At 51.5% G+C, this 27,715-nt stretch overlaps 8 protein-coding genes across 8 annotated transcripts; 2 read left to right on the top strand and 6 right to left on the bottom strand.

Moving 5' to 3' along the window:
- Positions 1-1,169: 1,169 nt before the first annotated feature.
- Positions 1,170-3,157, bottom strand: BROUX77_000349 (uncharacterized protein; the record flags this gene model as incomplete). The annotated part of the gene is made up of 2 exons (XM_073748144.1): positions 1,170-2,748; positions 2,826-3,157. The coding sequence occupies 2 exons, from the start codon at positions 3,155-3,157 to the stop codon at positions 1,170-1,172; spliced, it is 1,911 nt and encodes a 636-aa protein (XP_073608586.1).
- A 2,073-nt stretch (positions 3,158-5,230) lies between these two features.
- BROUX77_000348 (uncharacterized protein) lies at positions 5,231-7,889 on the bottom strand (the record flags this gene model as incomplete). The annotated part of the gene is made up of 4 exons (XM_073748133.1): positions 5,231-6,955; positions 7,316-7,591; positions 7,649-7,746; positions 7,805-7,889. The coding sequence occupies 4 exons, from the start codon at positions 7,887-7,889 to the stop codon at positions 5,231-5,233; spliced, it is 2,184 nt and encodes a 727-aa protein (XP_073608585.1).
- A 4,242-nt stretch (positions 7,890-12,131) lies between these two features.
- BROUX77_000347 (uncharacterized protein) lies at positions 12,132-17,479 on the bottom strand (the record flags this gene model as incomplete). The annotated part of the gene is made up of 2 exons (XM_073748122.1): positions 12,132-14,408; positions 14,471-17,479. 2 exons carry the CDS (start codon positions 17,477-17,479, stop codon positions 12,132-12,134), a joined length of 5,286 nt encoding a protein of 1,761 aa, XP_073608584.1.
- Positions 17,480-18,416: 937 nt separating this feature from the next.
- BROUX77_000346 (uncharacterized protein) lies at positions 18,417-20,352 on the bottom strand (the record flags this gene model as incomplete). Its single annotated transcript, XM_073748111.1, has 2 exons — positions 18,417-19,798; positions 19,869-20,352. 2 exons carry the CDS (start codon positions 20,350-20,352, stop codon positions 18,417-18,419), a joined length of 1,866 nt encoding a protein of 621 aa, XP_073608583.1.
- An 883-nt stretch (positions 20,353-21,235) lies between these two features.
- On the top strand, positions 21,236-22,199 carry BROUX77_000345 (uncharacterized protein; the record flags this gene model as incomplete). The annotated part of the gene is made up of 2 exons (XM_073748100.1): positions 21,236-21,486; positions 21,569-22,199. 2 exons carry the CDS (start codon positions 21,236-21,238, stop codon positions 22,197-22,199), a joined length of 882 nt encoding a protein of 293 aa, XP_073608582.1.
- Positions 22,200-22,809: 610 nt separating this feature from the next.
- Positions 22,810-25,742, top strand: BROUX77_000344 (uncharacterized protein; the record flags this gene model as incomplete). The annotated part of the gene is made up of 4 exons (XM_073748089.1): positions 22,810-22,905; positions 22,983-23,687; positions 23,767-24,601; positions 24,658-25,742. The coding sequence occupies 4 exons, from the start codon at positions 22,810-22,812 to the stop codon at positions 25,740-25,742; spliced, it is 2,721 nt and encodes a 906-aa protein (XP_073608581.1).
- Positions 25,743-25,961: 219 nt separating this feature from the next.
- On the bottom strand, positions 25,962-26,717 carry BROUX77_000343 (uncharacterized protein; the record flags this gene model as incomplete). Its single annotated transcript, XM_073748078.1, has 1 exon — positions 25,962-26,717. One exon carries the CDS (start codon positions 26,715-26,717, stop codon positions 25,962-25,964), a length of 756 nt encoding a protein of 251 aa, XP_073608580.1.
- A 237-nt stretch (positions 26,718-26,954) lies between these two features.
- On the bottom strand, positions 26,955-27,462 carry BROUX77_000342 (uncharacterized protein; the record flags this gene model as incomplete). Its single annotated transcript, XM_073748067.1, has 2 exons — positions 26,955-27,245; positions 27,310-27,462. The coding sequence occupies 2 exons, from the start codon at positions 27,460-27,462 to the stop codon at positions 26,955-26,957; spliced, it is 444 nt and encodes a 147-aa protein (XP_073608579.1).
- Positions 27,463-27,715: the final 253 nt, after the last annotated feature.

Genomic DNA, 27,715 nt, shown 5'->3' with positions numbered 1-27,715 from the left:
CCGCAAATTGACCATTGCAGTACTACAAGCTCGCTGAAATGAAGGAGATGGGGTTAAAGAGCAAACATGACAGCAGCCCCCCCAGCACACTGAGAGAGTCCCTACAGCTTGTAAAAAAAATGAGACGGACCACCGCTAAGCTGAAGTCCGAAGCGAAACAGGTCTGTGCTCGCTACTAATCTCTCGCCGTAGATGGGAGTTTTTTTTTCTGACTACACTCTTAACTAGTTAGCACAACGTGAAACAAGCGATAACTACAATTTATCATGTGTCTTCTCGTGCGTAGTACTTTTTCAAGTTATAAAGCAAGAAAAAAAAGGCTATTTGGGTTTCCGGAAATAAAACGTATAACATGGCCTGTGATATAGTTTGTCCAGCTGGGCCGTCTTGGTTGAAGCTTCTCGTCATGTCTACTTGTATCTACCTACTTCAGCTCGACTAACTAGTGAGCTAACCACACATATTTGTTTACGAAATAGTTATGTCCAAGAGGAGAGCGAGAGGGGCGCCGTTATCAACAAAGTATTGCCTTGACGTCATATACAATCGTCTTCTTATTTGGCATGAGAGACTAGCAGCCCGTAACGAAGGTCACTATTGAACTAATGCTTTTTCTCCTGTCCGGGCGTCTTTCTCAGAAGAAACAAAAGTCGTCCGAAAGAAAAGGCTTCGGAATAAAAAGAGACACCCCATTTCAAATCATCCCATGGGGCAAGAGGATAGGGGAGGGGGCTCCGTCTCTGCTTGCAAGGTTGGGAGATGGAAGGCTTTTCTCCGCTTCCTATCGTGTTAGAGGTCGGGGAAACATGAGTAGATTTTTAACAAAGAAGCCTACTACAGATAAGTAGTTATAGCATCCGTCTGGGGTCGGCCAGAAAAAGGGTCCGATGTCTTCTTTGTCATCTAGTTATACGTGCTATTTTTGAGCGCAAACGTCTCCCTTCGCCATGTCATCTCATACATACGGGACGTCGCCGGGTTTCACCAGATGAGACGGACGGTTCATAATCACGTGGATAGGACGGCTAGCTTGTAAAAAATGCAATATAACACGTACAAGTACATGCTAGAACACCACCAGATTTCCCACCGCCTTTGCATTTGCATGCAGTCAGCCGAGGACTAACTAATCCGCCTCCCCCCCACCAGAAGCCACATCGATCCGTAACTTAGCCCCATAGATCCTTGGACCCGCGACTTGGCGTCATGCCGCTGCTCTGCGGCCGCGGCCACAGCTCGCTGTCTTGTTTGAAGCGCGGAGACGGCATGGGCAGCACATCCCCATCATCGCCCGGCAGCGCCAGGAAGCTACCACCGCCCGCGTGGCCCACCATGATGCTACGCCGTGCGTTACCGCGGTCCCAGCCCATGCCGGCTACGTCGGTGCCCAGACCGTAGTTGCTGACGGAGCGCGTGTGTACGCCACGTTTTGTGCCTCCGGGAAGTGTCGGCGTCATTGTATGTGGAGCGACTTTGATGAAGCTCCAGTCCATGCTGTCGTCGCTCTTGGCAAAGACCTCGATGGTTTTGGTCAGAGGACCGAGACCGGCAAATGGGTTGTTGGAGCTGAAGCGGTTGGTAGCGACACCTGACCGTACACCACTTTCACCAGTGAAAGATGGCGGTAGCAGACCTGTACTATGTGGTGTTGCAGGCCCCATACTGCTGGCGGGGCTGAACATGGGCGAAGAAGCCCTGAGATTCGCCGAGGAGCGCGGCCGGACGAGACCAGGCATCGGCGGTGGCGGTGGCGGGAGGCCCATCAGTTGGTCGGGGAAGTATGGGTCGCGCACATAGACTGCTTGTAAGTTGGGCAGACCACCAGATAAGATGGAGCTGGCTAAGTAGGTGTAGTAGCTGCTGCTGGCATTGCTGACCGAGCCGGCATGGGCCGAGTTGCTGATCTCGAAGCGGATCGTCTCCAGACTTTTTGATGCTAGCTTAGGTAGATTGGACCCTGAGAGAATGCCCTGGGGTACACTTTCGTGAATAGCTAACGTCTTTAGGCTTGTTGCGACATTGAGTACTGTTTGAAGGTTGTCGGGCTTGATCTCAGTGCGCCATAGGTTGAGCACGTTCAAGGACATACGGATCTCGGGTTGAACCATCAGATCGATTATTCCTTGCTGAGAGATTGGTACTTTGTGCAGAACAAGCTGCTGCAATGGAGGTATCGGGGGTAGCTCCTCAGAATTGGAAAAGACCTGGTCTGTGAAGTTCTTACACTCAGTGACTTTCAAAGCACGCAACTTGGGCAGAGCGGAAATCACATGTCGCGTGAGAATAGAATCCAAGGAGATCCGAGTCAGCTCTAACACTTCAAGATTTGGCCACACAGAGCCATAAGCTAGACGGGATAGACTTTGTTCAGAGCCGCCCATGTATGTCATCTTGCGCAGGTCTGGACAACGAGCCTCAACCTCTAGGCGCAGGGTCGCAAAGTTCTGGTCATCGGTGAACAGACCCTCGGGAAGATCGACGTATTTTACGTTGGGTAGCACAGCCAGAGTGCGAGACAAGTCGTTTTGGCTTGATTCACGCAGCATGTAGGGGATTTTCAAGTATTGCACAAGCTTTCCGAGTCGCACAGGATCTTCACGCAGAGTGCGGGCAAGTAGCTTTAGACGGACTGAGGCAGTATCTTCGGGGTCGCCATTGCGCTCGAAGAAAGACTTGCGCTTTCGCTTTTCAGCGAGTATAGCCTCGCGCTGGCAGTAGTGAACGTTTTCTATGCGAATACTCCGGTACCTATAGATGGAAGAAGAAAGAGTAAGTTAGCTCCAAGTAACAAAGTAGCACCTCAAAGAAGAGTATAATGGACGTACATGAGCTGAATTGCTGGTATTCGCCAGCGCTTAGAGACAATGATGCAATGTGCCAGATCGCGCAAGTCGCACAATGGGCAAGAGTCCTCGATAGCGCTTTGCTCGCAGGGCTCGTAGGACTCGTCGTTAGTCTGCGGACAGACAAAACCGAAGATGCGCATAAGCAGGTTGGGAGGAAAGGCGTTCAGGAGCCTGACAGAGCCATGGCTGGGCATAGAATCGTAGCGCAACATGAGACGGGCGTCATAGGTGTCATCGTCAGTACGGACATCGCCCAGGACGGGGATGTCCATGAAAGGCTTCTTGTCCTTTTTACGGCGGAAGAAGCGCATGATGATGGAGGAGGGGGGGAAGCGTAAAGTCGAGGGTTATGGAGAGAAAAAAGACGGCTTCAAGGCGACGCAGGCGACGCAGAGGGAAGGAAGTTGAAAAGAGATGGGAAAACAAAGCGCACTGAAAATACGAAGACAATCAAAGTAGTAGTTTGTATCAGGTGATGAGTGTAGTTGGTCGGCAGCGTTCAAGAGCAAAGTGCAGGAACAAGAAGACAAGCAGCAGTAAAGCCTGGGCGATGGATGGGACCAGGGTTGCGATGCAGTGATGGAGGTGTGGAGAAGAAGGAAGCGAGAAAAGAAGAGAAGGCAAATTGATGAGGATGATGACGATGAGACGAAGGAGGGAAAGAAAAAAGAGGAAGACGCAGACGAGGAGGAAGAAGAAGCAGGTGAATCGGGCGAATGACCGGGTTATTAATATACCGCCAATTGAGTTGAGTCGAGTCGGCCGTCTGTCTTTGTTCTTTGGACTAAGAAGCCACGAGACGGGCAACTGCCTTGCGAACAGAAGAGGGGAGCTTGCCAATGAATGGACGATCAAAAAGACAAACGAGGGGCACAGACAAATAAGGAAAGAACCGACCGACTCTACTTGGCTGCCTTTCAAGTCGCAGAGGCGCTGAAGAGAGCACTGGGCCCCTGTAAGCAGCCCCTGTAAGAGGCACTGAAAACGCAGAGGCGCTCACTGCGTTAGCTTGCAAACACCATCAACCAACTAACTTGTACAAACACACATAACTAACGAGTCCAACGTCTGCTCTGCTCTACAAGCCGACGAGCCGAGACCTGTTCGGCCATCCTATGCCATCCACACGATCAAGTAAGACGGAAGCTCCAAACCGAGATGAAGGGGACCTCGAACAGGGTTTAACTTTTTGCCTGTCACTTGCTGAGGACGCCTTAAACGAGAAGCCCCCCCCCCCCCCCCCCCCCGGGCCTCCACGTCCTGCATGTACCACTAGTTAACTAACTAACAAACTACCAGAACCACAATATGCACTTCACTTCAAAGCGGCCTAAGCTCTGCAAAAAAAAAGTCCCACAAGTCAAAGGAAGCGTCCAGGAACAGAGCCATGATTGGTCGAATTCGAGCAACACCTAAAAAAAGGAGACTCTTGTTGCAGAAAAGGAGATCAGCTGGCGATGCATGCCAACTTGTCTGGTCATCTATGAACGCATGATCAGGCTTTGCTCACCATCTGCTACCGCCCTGTTAATGCCAATGTTGCTTTCTGCAGCAGCCACTGCTTTACCCGCCCGTGTTATCCCCTCCCCCCGGCATCTCGTCCACCCACGAGTTTTTAATACGCACTCTTCCCCAATCACGACTTACAATCCCACCAACTTGGCTCTGCCCTGGGCCACTTCCGCTGTGCCCGTCTCCGCCCCCATGTCTCCCCTTCCCCTTCTACTTCGAGACAAGAAAGAGGGCTTCCCATTTACAGCTTTGCCCTACGACCTCTGGATTTTCGTAACGTCTGCTACCTAGTCTTTTGCATATATCACCATCATTCCACCGCCACTATTTCTCACGGCATAATTATATTTACATGTGTGTATCATGCATGCATATATCCGACTACCGACATCGAAACAAACCCATCACACCAACTCGTACAGTCAGTTATGCATGTAAATACATAACTATAAAAGTAGCCCCGGCCCATAGCAATCCTTGTTTGATACACCTCACTGAGCCGCTCTCCGTATTCTTCAAGTACTGGTTACTGTGCGTTTCCTTGAAAAAGAAATTCTATTACATCATACACCAACCACCTACAAATAGCCACGAGCCAAAGAGACAAAATTACCTTTTTTCTAGGGCAGACTAAAAAATCTCCCATTCTCTCTGTAAATTTGAAGATAGATGATAATCAACAAAGGCAGACAAGCAGAGCTGGAAACAACAAAAAGAAAAGAATATCCAACGAAGGGGAAAGAAGAGCACATCAGGGTGCAATAAGCAAATGACGAAGTATCGTGTAGAAACGATACTGGAGCATGAGCTCTTATAAGAAAAAAAACTCAACAACTATGCCGGGGGGCATAGTTGTCACCGGTCTTGCGCAATTAAGCCGCTTCGACGGGGGCCTGGCTACGACCGTTGCTTGTACCGTTGACATGTCCATTCTCCTTACCAATGAAACTCATGCCACCAGACGGGCTCGAAGGTCCAGACGGGCGTTGCTTCAGTCGCAGGCTAAGAATCGGGTTTCCGTCCTCTGCATCTTCCTCTTCAGGAAGCTTCCAGGAGATGTAGTCATCCGTGTCGAGGCCCTCGTGGCTCTCTTGCAAACTAGCAAAGTCACCCGGAGTCATCATACCACGGCGATCTCTAGGAGAGCCAGGCACCGAGAAGGGTCTAGAAATCTTCTGTTCAACACCGGGGATGAAGTCCTCTTCCTCCTCTTCAGTGAATGAGTTGGGGAATGCCCGACGCAGCGCCAGTTGTCTAGCCTTGGAGTACTCTTGGCCCATGCGCTTCCAGTCCAGGAGATCGCTAAGACGCTCTGTGCGGTTACGCTGGTTGATGCGCTGACGGCGGCTCTTGTTGCAGAACTCATTCATAAAGTGCGTCAGCTGATTGACAGAGTCATCAACACCCTTCATACGACGGTCTACAATGTAGATACCGTAATCGCTTGAGTTCTCAATCAACTCCTCCATGTAACAACCAAATCCAGAAAGGTTAGTTGTGATGCTAGGGACACCCATGACAGTGCACTCGGCGGGGGTGTAGCCCCAAGGTTCATAGTACGACGAGAAAATGCCCAGGTGAGTTCCGCGGACAAACTCGTCGTAGTCCATAGGCAAGACAGGGTTGGAAGAGTTCAGGAATTCAGGGTGGAACACAACCTTGACACGGTCCGAAGACTGATTGAATAGTTGTACGCGACGGAGCTGGTTTAGAATCGGGTCTTCGCTATCTCCGTGCATGTTGTGAGTGACAATGGGTGGGAGTGTATGGCGCTTCATGGCGAACAGACGACGACGCAGCAGAACGCGATCTTGGCTGGTAATGAGTTCCTTCTCATCAGGCATCGGGTCACCGTCGTGCCACTTGAGGGACCGCTCAAAGATGCGACGACCAATACCCTTCTCAATGACGTCCACAGTATCACGAAGGGACTTGATGACGGCTTGTCCCTTGAGGGCCTCGACTGTCAAGGAGGATGTCTGGGCCGGCATGATAATAAAGGCCACAACTGTGGTCTTACTACCAGATTCCTTGAGGCGGTGGTTTAGGCGGGCGAGAGACTCAATGAACATGTCAACGCCCTTGTTACGGTACTCGTAACGACCCGCAGTGAAGAAGTACAATGTGTTATCAAGATCGAAGTCCTGGTGGCCATAAAAGTGGCCGCGAACAAAGTCGTGGATCTTCTCCTTTGCTTGCTGGTGCAGATTTTGAAACTCATGAACGGCGGAGAACTTGGTGACATTCAGGCCATTGGGCAAAACACCATCCGGCTTGCGCTTGAGGAGATGCTCACTTTCGTAAGCAGTGATGTGAGACACAGTCGTGAATACATCGCAAGAATGGGCAGCAGCGCGCTCGATGCAGTAACGGTGGTAGATACCACGCTTTCCGGCCTCGGCATCGACATCGAAGTGCTGAAGGTTGTTGTAGAAGTCGACGGAGCCGGCGCAAAGGTAGCGTCCGAGAAGGGTGGCATGAGTAGTAAAGATGGTTGTAACATCGATGCGACGCTTTTTGCAGAGAGGTAGAGCCACGCCAGCAAGCCACTCATGGAAGTGGGCAATGACGGCTCTCTTGGTTTCGTGGCAAACATACTGTAGCAGATTTGGTCAGCCATCATGTTGGAAAAAGGTAGGACTATAGTCTACAGGATTCGTGGGCTGACAAGGATGAGAAGCTTCCTGCCTGGGGCAAATTGAGGTTGGGGTATGAGACGCACAGATCATGGAGTAGGATCAGAAAGGCTCATAGGACCCGGTCATTGGGCATAGTGAGACAAAATAGAGGGGATAGCAACTTGGCCTCAAGGTTCCACGCAATGGCAAGATATATGAGAGCTAAGAAGCCATCAAAGGTAGGGTGGTGGCGGGCGGGAATGGGAAAATGGTGTTGGGGTAATGTGATGATGTCGAAAGGTGGAGGAGGGGTTCAAAAACATGCTTGCAAAAACTTACCTCACCAAGGAACCAGGCGACAAGGTAGCCAAAGACAATGGTCTCATTGGTTTCATCATCGCCATTAGGCGAGGGAATACTGGCGATGCTCCAAAGATCACCCTTCCACTCGTCAAGGTAGCCGTAAGCGGTCTTGGTATCAATGAGCAAAACACGGGGAGCTCCTTCGATCAACCACCGACCATACACAATGTTGATACCTCTTCCCTTCATGGACTCAATGGTCTTGGTGAGAGCGGGGTCCTTGGGCTCAAGTTCTTCAACCTCAACGGCAGCCTATAGTTCCAATTAGCCAACCATACAGAAAAATGTGCCTGTAGGCGAGCGACTTACCGATTGCTTGTTGAGGGGACCGATCAGGGTGTAGCGATCACCATACTCGGCAGTAGTAACGGGAGCCTTGGATTTCAGCACAGAGTAGATACCACCAACTACAAGGCCGCATTAGAAACACTTGATTGGTACCAGCCAGTTGACAATAAGACTAACCTCGGTGAGCGACCTCAGTCGCAACCTCAAAAAGAACATGGTTCTTAACGTCCCGCTGAGGGGTGGAGGCGTTTTCAGCTGCCATTGCGCAATGTGTGTATAGTGTATGATGGCTCTCAAGAAGTTCAACAGATCAGGGAAACGACGGTGCGGGGCAGGTGGTGGCTAGAGGCCAAATATAAAGCCTTGGATATTAGTTAAGATACGAAATGCAAATATTATGAGAAAAGGAAATCAAGAAGAGAAAAGAGTTGGTCCCTGTGTCCTAACCAAGAAAGCAACGCAGCACGGAGGTGGAAAGGAAAGCACAGGATGCGAGGCAACAAAGCTCATGCAAAATAACAACGCTGGCGGGGAAGAATAAAGGAGAATTAATGGGTAAAGAATGGGGCGAGCCCAGTAAAACAGAAAAAAAGAAATGCTTTGCTTTTGATGAGGGTTCTGATGTGGGCGAGTGATAATGGTAGGAGGAGGGGCCACGGCGTCATATATGTATAGAGATGTATAACCACAGTTGTGGCAGTCTGGGCTGAGAGGACAGAAAGAAAAAAAAAAAAGGTCTGAGACTCACACTTAGGTACTAGAAAGGGAGACAGGCAATGAGCCTCGTGTGTTCTGATGGGTTGTTTTCAGATGTTTTCTTGAGTCAATCTCTCAAAATTCGAGGAATGAAAGGGGAGGGGGGTGAAGATGTGCTGTGCTGAAGCAAAACGGCGCTTGATTAGGCCAAGAGCAGACTGGGAGGAGAACAGAGGAGGTTGAGAATGAAAGTCAGAATGACCCAAGACATGAATGTGAGACTTGCAGAAAGGAGCAAGAATAGCAAGCAACGGTGTGAATCTGAACAGGTAAAATGAGGCTGAGGAGAAAAGAAAAGGGCGAGCTCGAGCTTCAATTGGGAGCGGAAGCGGAAGCGTGAATATTCGAGGGATAGAAGGCACTGGAAATAGTGGATGGTTTTATATGGAGAAAGTAAAAGGATACGCTCTAATATAAGAGGCAATGTTTTTGAGGGATATCGAAGCCTGAGAAATCAGACAGGATCCGGAGTGCAAAGGCGAAGCGTCGGCCCAAGGAGGAGGGGAAAAGATGGAGTGACAATCGTGAGCCTATTAGCTTGTACTAGATACAGCTTTTGGTGATTGGCATGCTGAGGCAGCCCAAAGATGAGGGGAGCTGGGAACCCAAGGATAGGTGGTTGAGCGCCAAGGAATAGCAACGGACTACTAAAAGCCGCCGTCAGCTTTCTGAGCTGACTATCATGGAGCTAGATAGCTCTCTGGGCAGCTTTGCTCAAGAAAGGAAGCATAATGCAGGCAAAATGGAGCTTGCAGCCATGGGATACACAAAGAATCCCTGAAGCTGGGGAGGCAAGGATGCAGATGGAGGAATTGATGGAATGAGGAATCAAACATGGGGAGGCGAGGCGGGGGAGGGACGTAGCACATACAAACGGAAAGTCAGGTGGTGGGCGACGGTACTTTGATTGCGGATGTTGGTGATGCTTGAGAGGAGAGAGCAAAGAAAGGTGAAGATGGGAGATGGAGGGGGAGAAGCAACAGTAGACGGAAGACAAAATCAACACGAGAGACAGGCAGAAGCACGGTGGTGATTGGCTGGTAATAGACGGAAGGCGTGGCATCAGAGCCTGCCCTTTGCCTTCAGAATTTTCACTTCTTTCCCAAAATGGGGTTCACCAGTTCTTTTCTCACAGGTGATGTGCAGCTTCCACATGTCGGCCTGTCATATGTGTGTCTGGGCGTGTGTGCTAAAATTACGGCTACGGCTCTAGCAGTTGCCCTATGGGCAGCAGTGCGCTTGAAGGCACCCTTTTGGAAAGCTATATCAAGACAGCAAAGCAAGCTCTGGAGGATCCTGGCGGGCTTGCTCCCTATCACGCACTCACTACTTTGCGCAGATGCACATGCGCCTTGGTTGCATGGTTACAAATAAATACAAGCACACACATAGCTAATTATGGATGCCCTGCTGCTTGCCATCATCTCCCTTTGCAGGCACAACAGCTGAACGATAGTCGTTTCTGTCGACTAGCCGGCTGTCTTAGATTGTGTTTCTTGGTCATTGTCTCTCACGCTTTGAGGTTGACAAGAGCTTGCAAGCAGTTGCCTTGTCTCATCGTGGATTACCTGTATACCGGCTAAGCGCACGTATATATGTACTTGCCACAGATTGTCTTGTCCCTTTTTCTACAAACTGCTTGACAGCTGACGGAGCTAAATGAACGCCTCCGGGGTTGCCTGTAGTGCAGCTGACCATATCTGCACACTACATATATGTCTTCTCTTTAACATAGTTACCACAGACGTAAAATGCCCAACTGTCTCGGGGTCGCATGGGCCTATGGGCTCAACGCGGGCGCCATAAATAGCAACGGTATCACAGGCTCTTTTGCGTCGGGATATTTTCTTTGGCAGAAGCCCTGGAGCTATGATGCTGCCACCGCCCAAAACTGCCAGCCACGAGCCGTAGGCTGTGAGCCATGAAGTGGGGCGGTCGTTAGGGTCAACGGCGAGTTCGTGGGACAAGTGGATACTAGCGTAACCCCAAGACCTCGGTGTAAAAATGCATGTTGCTTTTAGCGTGAAGAAGCTACCCCAGACTGCAATGGCGTATATCCTTGCTGGCTTGTCGCTAAGCAGAGCCGTTTCGTGGAGGCGAGGAACATCTCAAAACAAGCCATTGTTATGCGATAAACCCGCCATTGTACTGTTTCGTTTTTGACCGCGCATGTAGGTACATATGCACCTACAAATCACATTCTGTCATGAAAAAAAGTGATCTACAGCCCGGGCATTACAGCCAGCGCGCATCCGATTGAACGCGGTGACTTTCAGCAGAGTCGGTTGCCGAGTCTCGGCCCAGCTAACTAAGGCCCTTAACTCTACAGCTATGTACCGATCGCCATGTCTTCCACGCGACAGCAGCGCTTTATTGAAGCATAATAGACGACCCCTTCTCTCCTCGCGATGCCTCAAATGCTCCTTGATACTTTGTTTGTCCTACTTGTTGATTTGCAACCTAGAATAGCCAGTAGATGTATCCGCCGCCATGCTGTTGGGTTCCTGATGAAAATGAGCTACAGATAGCAGGCCAGGCCTTGGACAGGCCTATCCGGGATGCGGCGTTTCCCTTCCTTTGTTGTGCGCTGCTATATCGGGGTGTCTCAGGGCTTTCGCCCCATTCCGAGGCTTTGCTGGCCCTCCTCCCTTGAATACACTGTGGATTGCGAACAGACAGAAATCGCTGCCCAAGCGACTTTTTATCCCGCCGCCAAGGTAAAGAAGGGATGGGAGAACAACGTGAGGAGAGGATGGAGAGAACGGTCCCGAGCATGACTTTGTCGTTCTGCCAACTCCTTGACCGGACCGGGAAGTTCATGGAAACTGATGAGCCTCATACATAAGGCAGAACACCAAGCTGCTAAGACACAGAAAGGGAGCCAGAACATGTTAATTTAGCATATGCAGCCTCTCGCCAGTACACAATTCTCCAAGAGTAGACCGACCGCTGTGTTGCATCCGTTGGGCAAGATATTCGCCCCAAAGCGAGCTGATGCATGTTCGTGGCACACACGGACGGTTGTACCTGGTGAGCCAAGTGTTGTGACAGATCAACTTCACCTCCCAGAAGAACGCGCACAACGCACAAAATGAGCAGTTCTAAGAAGACCTAATAGTCATCACTCGAAGCAGCCGTCAGCATTGGAATCGCGACCCAACGTGCCTTAACACGCCGTAGCGAGTGTTGCAGTGCTGCGTATGTCGTCACAATCTTCTGTTGCATATGTTCTGCAGCTGTGCCCAGCCAGATTCGTTGATTTTTTTTCCTTCTGCAGTGAAAATTCGTATCTGATAGCTCGGCCCAAAAACCTTTCTTCCCCTCTTCTGGATGCTCATCGCCAAAAAAAGAAGAAAAAAAAAAGAACTCTTTTTTTTCTACCGTACGACAAAAAAGGCACCCTTCTCATTCCTCTCTTCCTGCTGCGCCCTTCTTTATTACAATACAAGCATACATGTCCAGCGCTATATGGATTAGACGAATGCCAGGCGGAGACCAGCTGTAGTGCTTTGGCTATCCCATTCTAGAAAACACCATTCCTCTTGTTTCTCGCTTGAGCCGAGTCGGTGAAGTTGAGAGTATTGAAGGGTCTAGATGTTCTTCATCTCTAACCATTGGCTTTGATTACACGTACTAGGGTTTAACCCAAATGGCAAGTTGCGAGATACATAATTACACAAGATGAACTTGATCTCTTGTAACTAATCTATATTCCCCTTCGCCATCAGCTTCCGTTATCACCAGAAAACTAATCCAAGAGTGAAGTCGATGGCCGCTGTACAGGCACTCGCGTGTAAGCTGGCGGAGGTGGCAAAGACTCTTGAACTTGTGCTTGAGTCTGAGCCTGCATTGGTGGTTGGGGAATTTGAGCCAGCTTTGCCAGCAATGCTGAGTGGTATTGTTGAATAAAGGCCTGGGTGTAGTAAGTGTGTGATGCGCCATGTTGCTTGACTAGATTGTGTGACAACTCATGGGCTAGGACAACCCACCACCAAAAGACAACCTCGTTCTTCTTCAGCGTGTCGGCGCCAGGTTGCATGTCAGCCCAGTGTAACTGGAGAAAGTAGCGTAGGTTGCAGAAGATGCTGCCGTTGAGATTGAACGCAATGGTCGGTCCGCTTTGGTCGTAGTAGATGTGCATGACGTGGGCCGGCAGTGTATAGACGCTGGCAATGTCCAGCAACAGCCTGGTAAACACATTAATTGCCCCGTTGTGCGTGCCTAGGATCGAAGAGACAGTGTCGCTCGGGATCTTGCGGTCCATGTACACCTTCATGCCCTTGGATGACTCGGCTGCGATGGTAAGATCGTGTCCACTCGCCGAGTCGCAGTACGTCGTTTGTTCCTGAACATTTCCGGCCCACGCAGGCGCTTGCAGTTCGTTGGAACCGTGCGCGCGGGTGGACCTGACTGCATCGAGTAGGTTCTGCTGCAAAGCGGCTGGGTTGAGAACCCTGCCTTCGTCCTGGCCTCCGTGTGGGCCATTGGCTGTTGTAGGCCCGGACGAGTTACCGCCGGGATTAGCTGGCTGGGGAGGCGGGGGTGCTTCAACCCTCTTGCTCGAGTTATTAGCCTCATCGTTGCCGTCTTGTTCAAAGCCAAGATGGCGGGATAATGTCGAGAATAAACTGCGGCTTTTTCTTTCTGGTTCTTGTTCTGGTTGTTGGGCCTGCTGTTGGTGTGAGTGATGGGGTTCATTGTTGCCAACATCGTCATCAAAGCCACCCGGCATTTGGGGACTGCTTGGTATGGCATTACCCGCAAGTTGAGATTGCTGCTGCTGTGCTCGTTTCCATTCCTCGGCACGTTCCCTAATACGCTCTTGTTCTTTCTCTAGAGCAAGTTGTCTTTCTTGCTCGGCGATACGTGCCTCGGCTGCCTTTGCCCGCAAGATACGATCAACATTGTAGCCTCTCTGCTTTAGACCCATTAGGTCTAGGGTCAAAAAGGGTTCAAAGAAGATGTATGCCTGTTGGTTTTGCTTATGTAAGAGAATCTGGCACAAGGCCTGACCAATTTGATACATATCGGGCTTTCCGCCTTCAGCGACATAGAGTGTGCACCCTGAGCCACTGCTAGAGCTTGCTGCTGATCGTTTCTCGATATGCGTGATTGGGCGTCCGCGATTCAGAGTGCGACGCAGGGAGACAGACTGCACAATGGCCACGCTCAGGTACTTTTCCAGCCACTTTGCATCATGGCGCACGGCAACCCGCTTGTCGCTAGTGTACTCGTATAGAAAGATTTTGGCACGTTCGACGACATGCTTGTGCAACCTTTGCGCCATCTCTTGCTTGGGTGCCATGCCGCCGATGCGCAAGTCCTCCTGCACACAGGCCTTGAGTTTGGAACAGCCAAGGGATGAGTAAAAGACTTCGAGGATGTCTTCTTCGGGAGCACAAATCAGCTCCGTCTTGAACGTACGATACAAAATGAAATCGTCTGGAATGACGATATCTGCAGAGGACCCAAGTTTGTACTGTTTGATAGGTGCCACGTCCTCCTCGTCGTCTTCAGCTTCCTTGCCCGACGTGATTTGCTTCCAGCCCAGCAAGAACGAGGACGTACGCATCCTTTTCCACAAAGCCCTGTCCCCCTGGAGCTCACCTGCATTTTCAGCAAAGTTGCGGAGTAGACTCAGATACTTTTCTGCTTGTAAGATGCTAAGTAGTCTCGCCGGTTCGTCACAAGCAAAGTTGGCAAGCTCAGCGCGCGTCGGCTCGTTTTTAGCACCACAGTGGTAAAGGAAGCGGTTGGCTTCGGAGCCAAAGTCAACAAAGTCGAAAATTTCAGAATACTGAGAACTATTCCCGAGATAACAGTCCCGGGGAGCGCCTAGCCGATCCTTAGAGACAGGAACGATGCTTGCTTGCTTGAGAGTAGACAGATAAGGTTCGCGTACCTCATTCAGTCGCATGGCAAAATAACTGAAGAGGGTAGTGGCTTGACTAGAATCCCGTGGGGGGTTTTGTACTAGATACTTAATACAATCCACAAGGGGTGGATCACGACTCACACCGAATTGCTAATGACGTCATTGGTTAGGATATTTGAACAAGGGTTTAATGAGTTTTGGAGTTGACTTACAATAGCATAGGCGTGAAGGTTTCGCCGCAGAATTTTGAAGCCCATTACCGCTGCAGCCTCATTTGTGAAGCAGTTCTTTGGAGCAACAAGGGTCTTGGAATCGCCTTCAACAGGAAGAAACCCTTTAGGCGTCGAGCTCAAGTCGAAAGCCGAGTAGCCATTAATAGCAAAGTTACTAATATAATACTTCATAGCTTTGTCCCTCAACACTGCGTCTTGACTAGACATTAGGGAGACAAGCTCCGGCACACTTGGGACCATTCTCATACCGAGTGTTGCCAGGAAGCGACTCTCGGCACTGCCGGACCGCAAATTGCCGGGCCACTGGATAACTGCAAAATTGAGTTCACGGAAGGTATCGACAGGCTCGAAAAGGTCAGAAACTTTGTACAGTGCTGTGGTTGCTCCGGGCGTATCAGCATTGGAGTCAGTCTTGGGTAGCTCAGCAGGGACAATGCGCGATGCTTTCAGTCGACGCATATCATCCGCGGGAATATCGTCTTTGACGGATGTAAGGTAACGAATGAGCTCAACGTGACTCCATTTCTGGTCGCCATCGGCCGTAGGGCTGAGTAATCTGCCAAAGATTGTCTCGAGGTCGACAGTCTTGCGAACGCCAATTGACACGAGGAACTTTTCCTTAAGACCTGAGCATCCCTGAATGACAGGAAGATCGTCAAACACTTTAACATTCGGGAAGAAGGATTCAGTAGGCTTCTTCATACCAGTCTTGGTCGGCATCACCGCGTATCTCTTCAGAAGTTCTGCTAGGAGGGTGCGGTCGGCATTGGTAAGATTTTCCCAGTTCTTTGACATGACAGTCAAGGCCGAGACTGCAAACTTGGGCGACTTGAGAAGGTTCTGTTCTTCTGGGCTGCTGGGTGCCGACTCTATTAAGAATCGCACCCACGTGATAATCTCGAGTGGCTCCCACCCTAGAGCATCAAGCTCAATGGGCGTTAGGCTGTGGGTAAAAGCAAAAGGTAAGGTTGATGGTGGAAGCGGCATGCCGGCTGGGATACGGTTTGTGCTGAGAAAGTTGCGGATGGCGCCGAGAGTAATTATTGCGCCTTGGGCGGGCTCATTGTCACTGATACTGGCCACGGCGACTTCCAACAGACTCAGCTTGTTGCGGTGGTCGATTTTGCCTGAGAGAACGCCCTGCGCCATCCATTTCAAAAAGTGGCCAAGCTGTGTCTTGTCGAGAGCTTTGGCTTCCAGTGCCTTTTGCACATCTTGTAGGGTAATTCCATGGATCAGGCCAAAGGAGATGAGCTTTTTGACAAACTCATTATTCTTCATGGGCTCGGGCACCACAGGAATATCATCGACAAATCTAGAGAGCTCTTGATTTGAAATACGGATCTTTTCTGTGGGAAGCACTCCGCGACTGGAAAAAATGTCCACAGATGGGCGTCTAAAGGATGTCCAAAACGACTCGTCGATGATTTGGGAGACCTGGCTGTTTGGTGTTGAATCCTCAAACGAATAGGTCTTCAAGATGTGAAGTGCTTCAGGCATGAAATTGGCAACATGCTCGTCCATGTTCTTTGCTTTCTGCGGCAAAGACCCTTTGAAGGCCTGGTCTAGTGTGTTCATATCATCGAGGAACGACAGTCTCGTTATGATGCCGGCAGCCCGAAGCATTTCGATGTTCCATGTGCGCACCCATCTGGCATTCAGATCGATAGCCTCACGCTCGACGGTGGGAATAACCGACGGTGCAGAAATGTGAAGACCGGCTCCAGTTGTCTGCATGGTTGGAAACCCGATAAAGATGCGGCCGCCGGGCTTTTTGCTGGGAAGGACTGAGGCAAATACGTCGGCAATCTCCTTGGAGCTAGAGGACGACTCGGAGGCCTTGGTCTCATCGTAGGTCGAAGTTAGGATGGCGAGCTTGGCCACCTTTGGCGGAGGTTTCTTAGTGGCTCTTTCAAGTTCTGTCGAGAACGATGCTGTCACTTTGGTCTGAACCTTTGCTGCCGTGACGCGCAAGAAAATAGTTGAGCTATGTATTGTGGTGATGTCATCGGCCTGTGTCTTTTGTCCCGCAGCAACCTCCTCGCTAGAGCTTGGCTTGGGCTTTTGTGTAGAAGATGATGACGATGACGTCAGGCGGGAAAAGAAGCTCTTGATAAACTGGTTTTCTGCAATGGGCCCGCCAAAGGTTTCCGTCACCTTGGCTAGTGCTGTAACCTTTGGTTTCCAGCTTACTGCTGCCATGTAGCTGGCGTCGATCTGAGTGCTAGTGCGGTCAACGGCCGCGACATTCATGATGCCTTCCTTGGTCCGAGTATCCAAGTCGCGGGGTATTGAAACAGGTATCGAGGGTGACGACTTTTTGAGAAGAGCGAGAAGTTGGTAGTCATCAATGAAGAACTCGAGCCTCTCAAGCGCTACAAACGTCAGACTAGTGGCCATGAACTGAGCGACCGACAAGGCGTTGGGCAGGGGCGTTGTCGCATTGCGATAGTCAAGCACGAATGTGGTGTACTTGCTCGCTTGGTCTTCCGGCAGCTTGGACTTTTTTGTGAAAAGCGCATTGCCCTTCCAGTAGAAGGCCATCGCCTCTGCACCAGAGCTTACAAAGGGCTCCTCGCAGTCGGCAAACACACTGTAAAAGCCGACACCAAAAGCGCCGATCTTAGTCTCATCGGGATTTCCCTCGGCGATGCGCTTCAAACGGCCCCAGTCAGTATTAGTGAAGGGCACACCGTCATTCTGTACCACGAGCCGCTTCAACGTGTGATTTGTGATGGTGTGTTTGAGAATGTCGGACCGAGACGGGTTGGAGGGCAGCGGGACAGACGTAGAGGGTATCGTTTCGAAGCGAATGGTAACTTTGGTGGCCTGCGCATCGGCAGCGTTCTGGATAAGTTCCCGTAGAGTCGTCCACTCCCCCGAGTAGCGGGCCAGCACCTTGTCTATCAGTGCGCGGGTATCAACCGTGACGGCTTCTTCGTCTTCAGCGCCCTGGAGAGCAGCCGCCCGAAGACGGGAATAGTCCATCTCGCCCAGGTGATTGCGTGAGAGCCTTATGGGGTGTTGCGTAAGTGTGAATCTGGAGCTCAAGGAGAGATTGTGTGGGTTGGTGATAGTTGCGACGAAGCGAGAAAGCTGGAGGGCTCTGAAAGTAGGTGTGATGTAGTTAATGTAACTAACTATATAGTTATGACGACGTATGGGATCGCAAGCAAACGGGTCGGAGGGAATGCTGCGAAGTAAAAAAAGATTGTCTAGCCGAGGGACGTCGATCAGAAAGAAAAAGAGCGGAAGCGAAAACGATGCGCACCTAGAAACAGGCAGCCTAAATTGAACAAGGACGAAGGCGGCGGAAATCTGGGAGGTAGTTGGGCGATTTGTCTCTGGGACAAACATGAACGATGACCAAGCTGGAGATGCATGGACCCTATACTTTGTGGTGGTTAGGGTTGCTTTTAAACAACCCGTACTTGCGCTGGAAATAGTGCACAGCAAATCAAAATGCAAGTAACTATCTTGTTTCTTAGATAACTAATTAACTAATGAATAAACCGAGTCCTAAAAACGTAACCAATACACCATCCAAATGTTGCTTCCAAGGCTTTACATCGCCACAGGTCGTAAATGCTCCGGACGGACATAATCAACGGATCCTCAGCCCGGCACCACGGACAAACAACGAAACAATAGCACTCTAAACGCCTGATTGATGCACTGAAGCACCAGATCTAGAACATGAAACCTTACAGGCGAACCAAGAAACAAACAAGAGACAAGGAGCCCGACCACCCAAAAAACTTCAAAGAGAACAAGGAGAGGGATATGAGAAAGAAAAGAAACGACTGGATCGGCTATTGGCAGTCGGTATTAACAGAATGCGTCGATCGGCGCAAAGTCGGGTGCGACAAAAAGTTTGCTAGTCTAGTAATTACTAGGGACAGATCTACCAGTTTGAGCCCCAGGATTATTCCCAAACAGATTCGTCAGCTACGGTCTCATCCATGGCCATGGTCACATCGGCGTCGAAGGCCGTGTCGTTGCCCATGTTTTCCTCTGCATCAGCTGCGTCGGCATTGGCTGCTGCATCAATAGCATCAGTAATAGGCTTGACGCGCTTGATAGGGGCAATAACCGACACACTACGGTCGCGGGCCGGGAACCATCGTCCAAGTCTGCGGTTAATGCGGCGCATAGATGCCGAGTACGAAGCAAACTCTTCGCCAAAGTCGTCCGGTTCGTCCTTGAGTGGACACAGGCCACCAAAGCCTGCCTGTCGGAAGACTACCGTTGGGCCGCCGTCTTCGTCGTCACTGGGAACGAGTGCGTTGTCAATGCGTTCCATGCGACGCAGTGCGCGGACAATAGAGCCTTCTTGTCGGCGCAATTTGCGCGCCTTGTGGTGTGCTTTGCGCAGACCACGATTCAAAATATGCTCGACGCGCTGGTTGCGGTTGCGCTCAACGGCAAGTTGGTGAGCAGTAGGCGGTCGAGACTTTCTAACGGGAACACCATCATCCCCGCGCTCACGATCACCGCCGCGGGTGCCGCTGGGTGAAGCCGCCTCGAGAAGCTGGTGCTTGAGCGTACCTGCACGTCGGCTTGAGCCGCCAATGCCTCCACCAGTCACACGGGACGCTAGGAGTCGTGGCGGAGGAGTAGAGCGAGGACTGTCGAGCTCTGAGTCTTGTTTGTTAGGCCTTATACGGGGTAGGATGGCTGGACCATCATCGACTAGCTTGGATGAAGTATTGCGAGGCGCCCTCTTGCCATTGTTGTCAGTAATAGTTGAAAGATCGTGCTCGAGAATGCGATGTCGGAGCTGACGCTTTTCTTCGCCAAATTCTATTTCCTCGGGAGTATCAAGGTTCTCCTCGTTCTCCTCTTCGGTAGTCATGGTGCGAAGAGCGGGGATTCCCTGGTTGGCGACATTAAGGCCATAGTCCACGCCAGGACCGAATGGGTTTTCATCACAGCCCTCTTCGGTGAAGTCAGATTCTAGGTAGAACCAAGCCAACCAAAGAAAAGCCTTGGCGCGGGTGATACTTGAGTAATTGGTCTTCATGACCAAGTCGTGGAACTCCTGGTCGAGAGGAAAGTGAAGCTCATGGATCTTTTGCGCTGATTGCACAATTAGGAAGATCAGGTTAACAGGATTGGTCCGTGGCACATTCTTGGCCTTGATTTCCATGATGCTTCGAGGTTCCTCACGGTCCTCCACGGCTCCCTTGAGAATGGATTTGAGGCGGGGTGCATCCTGAAGCTGCTTGTAGGCGTGGGCGTCTTGATGTGCTTGTAAGGATGGAATAGCGTGATAGGTTCGAAGTTGGGCGCGCATTTCGGGAAAGACTGACGTCACACATGCTATGTTAGCAGAAAGGCGCAGGAGAGCCGAAGGCCGGCGAGCAAGGAGACATACAATTGAGGGTGGTGTTCATTCGACCTATGTTGACCAGCAAACAGACCATGGCCATTCCCTTGGCAGCTTCTCGATCACTGAGAAGTTTGTCACGAAGGACTTTGCTGGTCTTGCTACTGCGAGCCATGGTATCAATGTAGAGATCGGCAAAGCACTGCATGCCGATGCGTTCGGGTTCGTAGCTGTTGAGAAAGACTTTGCTGTCATCGTCGAAAATGGCGCGGAGGAAGTCGTACTGAATGTCTTTGCGCCAAAGCGGATCACCGTCATCCTTCTTCAGGTGCTTGACCTTGCCGACGGTGCTCTGGCTTGTATCGCGCTGGCCGCCCTTGGACTTGCGGGATGACTTGGAGTCGCGTTCACCGAGTCGCGAGTCGTCGTCATCGTGGTACATGTGCGTGGTGAATGTTTTGGTGTGGGTGCGCGCCGGAGGGGCGGGCGAGCTGGTCGGACTCGCGTCAGAGGCTTCAGGAGATTGTGTCATGGTGAGAGTGTGGGAACTCTGGCCGGGGAGTCTAGGCGAGGAGTTCGAGGAGATAGAAATGTTGAAGAACCAACGCCCGGGTTACGTTGCTGCGTGTCAATAAGCAGGCAGGCAAAAAGGCCCATACAGGCAGCAGGGCTTTTGGCCAGAGGCTTTTTCTTTGAGCTGAAGGTACTAATGCTATCGCGGAATGATGGATAGTGCGTTGTGGCGATCAAGCAGATGGGAGTTTGCAGTTGTGAGGTAGGATATGACGGCCTCGATGTGGCAATGCTGTGTCTTTTGGTGTGCGAGGCTGAATGAAAAGATTTACTTTGTGCGAAAAAAAAAACATGCCCAAAAGAGATCACCAAATAAACCGCGGCTGTTGACCTACGAATGTCTGACTGGCACTGCCTGCAAGACATCGAATCCATCGCGATATGTGGCGTAACGACATTTGTGCCACAATAATCCTGCTGAACGCCACAGACGGCCAGACGCGACAGCGAAATCCTATGCAGCGACCCGCGACGAGAAACCCAGGCCCAATTGTGATTCCATATTCCATGCAGCTCGCTCCAAAGAAGCTTCGGCTGTCAACAAATTCATCAAGGGCTTCTGGTCCGCAAGCCCTGGGCAATCCCGGCGATACGATACCAACTACACAGCACTGCCAGCGACTATCTTGACTTCTCGGGAAGTTGGTACGTTTTTGCCGCCACGGCCGGTGCTGCTTGTTCTTTGCAGCAAATGCCTGGTCTTTTGTCGTCCAATCTGTGGCTAACCCTTGATTATTGTTTCCAGTCTCACCGCACCATCCATCCTCGAAACACCAGAACATCGCAGCCACTCCACCATCACCCATTGACGCGCGTCCGCTACAGCGCATCTCCCAGCAACCATGTCATCAACTACTCCCCGCTCCAAAGTAAATGCTGCTGTCACCACTCCTGTCAAACGGACTGTTATTGCGCCGCCAGTCTCCGAAAGCCCAGGCACCTGGAAGCATCCCCAGCTGGATGAGATCCAACGCCGCCGCAATGCCTCAACGTTCACCGAAAAGAACATGCGCCAGGTTGCCTTGGGCGCGGGCATGCTACTGGCACTCTGGGCCGTTGAGTATTCTGTGGCGACTTATTTGAACTTTGACTTGTAATGTTGCCCGCCTCCGTCTGAACATCGCTGGCTTGTCATTTTCTTGTGCCGTATCGCTAACCTTTTCTTCCAATTTCAGCCTCTCACGCTCGACGCGATCTTACTTTGCCTGGGCTTTTACCATCCTCCATGCTGGGCCCATTGCCAACATAGGCCTCGCGCTATTACCGCTTGTGCGCCCGACCGACAATCTCACCGATATACCGCTCTCGAATGAGCAGCGCCAGCTCCTCGGCCTCCCGCTGTTGGCAGGGTCTTCCGCCGAGACCAAGTTCAACACCCCTCCCCGCTACTCGCGCACCCCCTCTATGGCCGATTCTGCCAACAGCCGTGCTAGCTACAATGGCTCTCCTCTATCTGGCCGTGGTAGCCCTGCGGCCGTGTCGCCGCTGAAGAACTCGCAGTTCTCGCCCATCACCAGTCCTTTGCAACACAAGTCTGCGCAGTTCTCTCCCATTTCGAGCCCACTGCAACACAAGACTGGCAGCAGCACGCCCAAGCTTGGGTTCTTGGGTAGTAGCACTTCGAGCAACCGGCGGCCCTCTTTTGGCTCCAATACCCCGCTACTTGGAGCAGGCAACAGCTCGTCCAACAGTCTTTTCGCAGATATTGGCACGCCTAGCCCAGCTAGCAAGAGAGCGAGTGTTGGTCTTAACAGCAAGTGGTTGTACGAGAAGAGCCGGCGGCAAAGCGGCAACTGGGGTCAGTAAAGAGGCATATAAGCTCTAAATCGATACGGCTTGCCTAGGATGCATATGAATATGATAGAAACGTGGAACGTAGCTTCGATTAGTCCCCTATAGACGCCCGTGTGTACTTGACTATCTTGCTTGTGGTAGCGTATAGCACAGCTGGTTAAAGGGTCTCATGGAATTCAAATCTTCTCTCTTTAGAAATTCATAAAGTTAGACCAATCGAGACTCCTCTGGGTGGTAGAGGCTCACATGTTTGCTTCTAAGCCCATCTGTCCACAGTTAGTTGCTTGCATGTTGTGTTACGTCTGAATGTACGTTGCTCTAGCTACGCCATAACCCTAGTGGCCCCCAGACTATGGGATGACTAAGCCCCAACCGGCCAGCCAGAGCTAGGCTCTTGATACGAATAGGCTTGCTCGACTTGCCGATCTGCTGTGGGCTTTGAAGCAATGGAAGATTCACCATGTAAATCAGCTTCTTCCACGCTACTACTGACAACCTTTGAATATTGACCCCGGAATCCTAATCTCTGAAGCCGACGTCTTCTCTTCGCCTCTCGCCGCCGGGCTCCACGCACTCGATCTCCCCGCCTGCCCCTTCGGCGCACCATGAATAGTCGCTAGAAATGGGGGCCAGTGATTCCAAGCTCGTGTTCAAGAAGGGCATTCTGCGCCTTTCCGAGGAGCGCCACATCCCAGCCGACGATCCATACTGGGTTTCTGTAAGCCTGCCCGGACGCTTCCCGTTGTATCGCTCGCCGGCCTTGCCGCCCAGTCCGTTAACCTCAGCATCATACAGTTTTGGGAACTCCCCGAGTCAGCTGAAGATGTGTTCAGTCTGTTTGCGCCGTCCGATATCCGTCGCACCCGCGACCACGCCCTCGAAAACCTCGAGACCCTGATTCTGGTCGCAACCTCCCGGCTTTTTATGTTGCGCCACCATCCATCCTTCCCAGACACCGCATATGCGCCTGAACGTGACATTCTCAACTGCGTGCGCATTCTGACCCGCCTGTTGCCTTTTATATTTGAAGAGGAGTCGTTAGTTTCATGGGAGAACAAGTTCCTATGGGGTATCCGGCGCAAGAAAACTCGGAAGGCCTCCTTGGCCTCCGAGGTTATCTTCGGCGAGACCGTAGAAACTCAAGAACCAGCCACAGATGACTATGAAGAGGTCAAACCGCTAGCTGAAGAACTCATCGATACGCTCATAGAGTTGCTCTTCTTCTCAGGATTTACTGTGCAGAAACAACCACCAGGCAAAGACCGTGTATCGTTTGCCATCTGGAGCACTGGCGTGGGCTGCAACACCATAAATTCAACGACTAAAGAGTTTGAAAACAATCGGTGCGAAATTCTGCGACTGCTGATCGTCCTGGCGAGTCAAAGCTTGTACATGACACCGCCAACTCTCACACAGCGGGGTGTACGAACATTGTCGTATATGTGCACATCTACCGATAAACAGGCCGTCCTGTCTGTTCTGTGTTCACTCCTCAACACTGTAGGTTCCCACGGCGCCGAGATATCTGCGTACTGCATGTGACGTGCTGACTGATGCTCCTTCACTCTACTTCCCATAGACCCTCCAGTACAACACCACCAGTTGGCGAGTCCCCTACAACAACCTCGTTGTTAAAGACAGCAAACAAGCACTTGCCACTCACTCTCTCCAACTCCTTCTCGCTTTACTCTTATATCCCATTCCCGAAGACTGTCCCACCACAAAAAACATGTACCGGCATTTCCTCGGCCGCGTCCATCGACAACAAGACTTTGAGTTCATAGTGGAAGGAATGACGCGCATCTTGAACCAACCATTACAAGAAAAGACGTCACTGATCCCAGGAGCCCAGAACCGGGCTGGATTTGTTTCCGAGGTTCTCATGCTCTTTTGGGAGGTCACACAAAGTAACAAGCGCTTTCGCGCATTCTTGGTTGAGTCGGAAAAGTCACGCGAGTTTGTTGTGCTTGCACTCTTCTACGCCCTAGAGTACAGAAACGATGCGTCCAAGCAGGGTGTTGTACGGATGTGCGCGTTTCTGCTACAGACTCTGAGCGTGGAACAGAACTTTGGCATCAATCTGAATGGCCGCTTTGAAAACCATAACTCGTTGCCCATGGTTATGAAGATCCCGGGCTTCCGGGGCTCATATAGCGACTTCCTGATCCACTCCATATACACCCTCATTGCACAGAGTCACTCAAACCTCACAGCCATATATCCAGCGCTGCTGGCTGTCCTCAACAATGTGGCACCCTATCTGCAAAATCTGACGCCCAAGACCTGCAACAAGATCATGCAATTATTTAGTTACATGTCCTCGCCGTCTTTTCTTCTTGCGAATGAAACCAACCACGATCTTCTCCGAGCGCTGTTAGAGTGTATCAACGGCATAATCGAACACCAATATGATAGTAAGTTTGTCTCTTGTACATATTTGAATGGCCGTTGCTAACCGTTTTGTACGCAGAAAATCCCGACTTTATTTATGCTGTATTGCGCCATCGCAAGCGTATCGAGGCTTTGCGCAGCTTTACCCTTGAGAGTGGCCAAGAGGAGATTGAAAGGCGCCAACGTTCGCGTAAAGAATCTAGTGCGAGCACCGAGCCCTGTGATCCGGCTTCAACTAGGAGTTCAGTCGACAGCAACCTGGGCTTCCTACAACAGCACCAGTCACCCAACAGCATCCAGTCACCCGGTCTTCGGAACGTACCTGAAGATTCAACCTTTGAGATCGGAGACGACGAGGACAGTGAGGTCGACCAAACCGACACAGAAGAGGACTACCGCCCAACGCCTACAACTGATAGTCCTTCATGCGCCGGCTCTACCATAAGCCCTGAAGACGCAGTCCCCGTCCAGCTGCGCGGTATGTCAGAAAAAGCCCGGGGAAAGCTCCCTGCAGGCGCCCCGACATTCTCTCGTCAGAATAGTCTGTCCAGCTTCAGCTTCCCCGCCAGTGGCCCTCGCAATGCGCTTGGCGCATTTGAGCCCACCGCAGCCTGGATCGACCGCTGGCTGCCCGAGCTGCCACTGCACACCCTGCTCATCTTGATGCAGCAGCTCGGCGCGCTCATTCCGCGACAGAACCTGACGCCCGACGTAGCCACCACACAGGTGCGCCAGCAGATCCAGAGCATCGCTGTGATTGGGCTTGAAGCGTCGCTGATCCGCGTGCACTCGTTCGAGTGGGGCCCCATGGCCCTGGGCTGGTACGAGGCGCTGCTGTGGGGTCTCATCTTCACCAGCGAGATGCGCCTGCGCATGGCCAACGGCGCCATGAGCCTGTGGGCTGGCACGGCTATTCGCCTATTCCGTGTTCAGGAAACTGCGCCTGCTGGCCCGACCCTGACTAGCCCGCGCGGTGCGGTCGACGCTGTCGGCAGCAATATTGTCTCGCGCATCGGCGCTATTAACCTGCGTGGAGCTACAGGGAGTACAAATGCTGCGTCCGGGGGAGGTGGAAGTGGGGGACCGGGCAGTGCGGGCGGTACTGGTGCAGGAAGCGCAAGCGGCGCAGTATCTCCTGGTGCTGGGGGCGCATTGCAGAGATAGAGTGCGTGACAAAGCTTAATTCAATGGCACGAAATACAAGTTCCATGTGGCACGTTGCTCTAACTATGCTATGGGGAAAAGGAGTTCTCGTTCATTTCGTGTTTTATTTGTAAGCTGTTAGCCTCCCGAGCGCTATGAATATGTTGTGAATTCCCAAGTTGATGTCGCAAAAAGAAATACAGTCTCGTTGTTCCCAACGTCCTTGTCCCTCTCATTCCCTTATTGTACACTAGGGCTACGCCGGCGGTGTCGGTGTCTCTCAACGTTTGGACTGCGCTCGCGCTCTTGTCTTACGCGACGGTCCCGCGGGCCGTTATTCCCATGCCTGTCCCGGCTCTGGCTTCTGTGGCCCGAGTGAAAGTCGTTGTGGCGGTCGCGGTGTCGCCGACTGCTCCGTTCGGCACTCTTATCCCGGCTCCTGCTCCGGTCGCGGCCACGGTCGCGGTGGGAACGGCGGTCGCTTCTGTCTCTAGAGTCGCGGGTATGTTTTATGCGTCGATCGTCATCGTCGTGGTGTCTTGAGCGATCGTGGTGGCGACGGTGCGAGCGGTCTTGTCTGTGGTCTCGCCGATCGTCCGTGTGGCGGCCCTTTTTGATTGTTTCAAGTACGGGCTTCTTGTCGTCGTCTTCTTCCTTTTTGACGTCCGAGTCGCGCGGCTTGACCTCGATTGCGTTGGCACCGCTGGATTCTCGCACCGGGGGCGGCAGACCGAGCGCGCGCGCCATTGCATCTTCTTCGGCCTCTTTGATTTTCCGTAGCTCGTCTTTGCGCTGTTGCTCTTTGGCATCTTCGGTGGAAGCATCACCCGACTTGGAGTACCAGTTCAGGTCTTTGCCATTTTGCCAGCGTCCGACTGGGGCTTTGAGACTGTGGCCAAGGTAGTTTTCGCGGTGCGATGATTTAGCGACGTCATCCCAGCTAAAGTTGACACCTCCGCGGGAGCCAGATTTGCGAATCGTTGAGAGGAGATCCATTTTGTAATAGGTATGAGCAGGTAGAATTTTGGGTTGGAAACAAGAATGGAGAGAAAATGCTGCATAAGATTGAGCTAGTCAAAAGCGAGGTTACTCAAAAACGACATTATGGCCGCTTAGTCAGCACCAATGTCATACTGTAAGCTGCACAACTAAACATCGACGAATTTTATCCAGGCCAGAAAAAGAAGCCCCAAAGGTGTAATAAGGTAGAAAGGCGAGCAAATGTCTGGATTTCTAGATGACTTTTTGCACTAGCTCCAGCACATCAAACAGACCGGCCTGCGTGGCTTCAAGCTCCTTCAAGCCGAGGCCCAGCACCATAGTGCGGTCGTCCTCAGGGCTCTTGAGTGAAATATAGTTGGCAATTTGCGATGCAAGAAGATGGCCAGCTGCCTCTCTTTCGCTGCCGCCGCCACCAAGAAGCGTGACAGGCGTAATGTGGGAGCCGGGAAGCATATCTTGACGTGGGTGAGTTATGGTGAGACCGGCCATGCTGGCGGGTGTTGCTCGGATTGGAACCTGAATCTGAAAAACACAACAACGTCATTAGAAGCCAGCGAGAATGGAATAGTAGATATTGGCCGCTTACCCATTGTGCCAGGCGGCCTTCTTGCGAGAGTGTGATCATAACCTTGTCCTTGAACACTCTTGAGCAGGCTTCCGTGGGAGTGCCATTGACCTCTGCAACAACAGTGTGGCCCTTAATAGGGTAGTCGGCTTCGATAGGCTCGGAGGCTTCCATGGTGCTAGCTACCGGGACAAAACCAACGATTGACTGTTTCTATGATCTACGTTGAGTTGATGTTGTCCTACGTCTGATGGGTGGGCTACAAGCTTGCCCCGCACTATACCCGAAGTGGATGATAAGGGAAAGCGGTGAGCACGGCAGAATTTCTTATCATCTTTTTTTTCTGGGCAACTACTTGCGCTCAGCAAGCTGCAATAAAAGTAGAGGCTGTCTTCTGCTGAACAACGGACGACGACCACAACGCGTC

The sequence above is a fragment of the Berkeleyomyces rouxiae genome (genome assembly GCF_048999995.1).
Source record: "Berkeleyomyces rouxiae strain 22BRR77 chromosome Unknown BrBRR77_ptg000001l, whole genome shotgun sequence".
NCBI lineage: Eukaryota > Fungi > Ascomycota > Sordariomycetes > Microascales > Ceratocystidaceae > Berkeleyomyces > Berkeleyomyces rouxiae.
The sequence above is the reverse complement of the archived record's forward strand: the minus strand, read 5'-3'. Positions and strand labels throughout refer to the sequence as shown.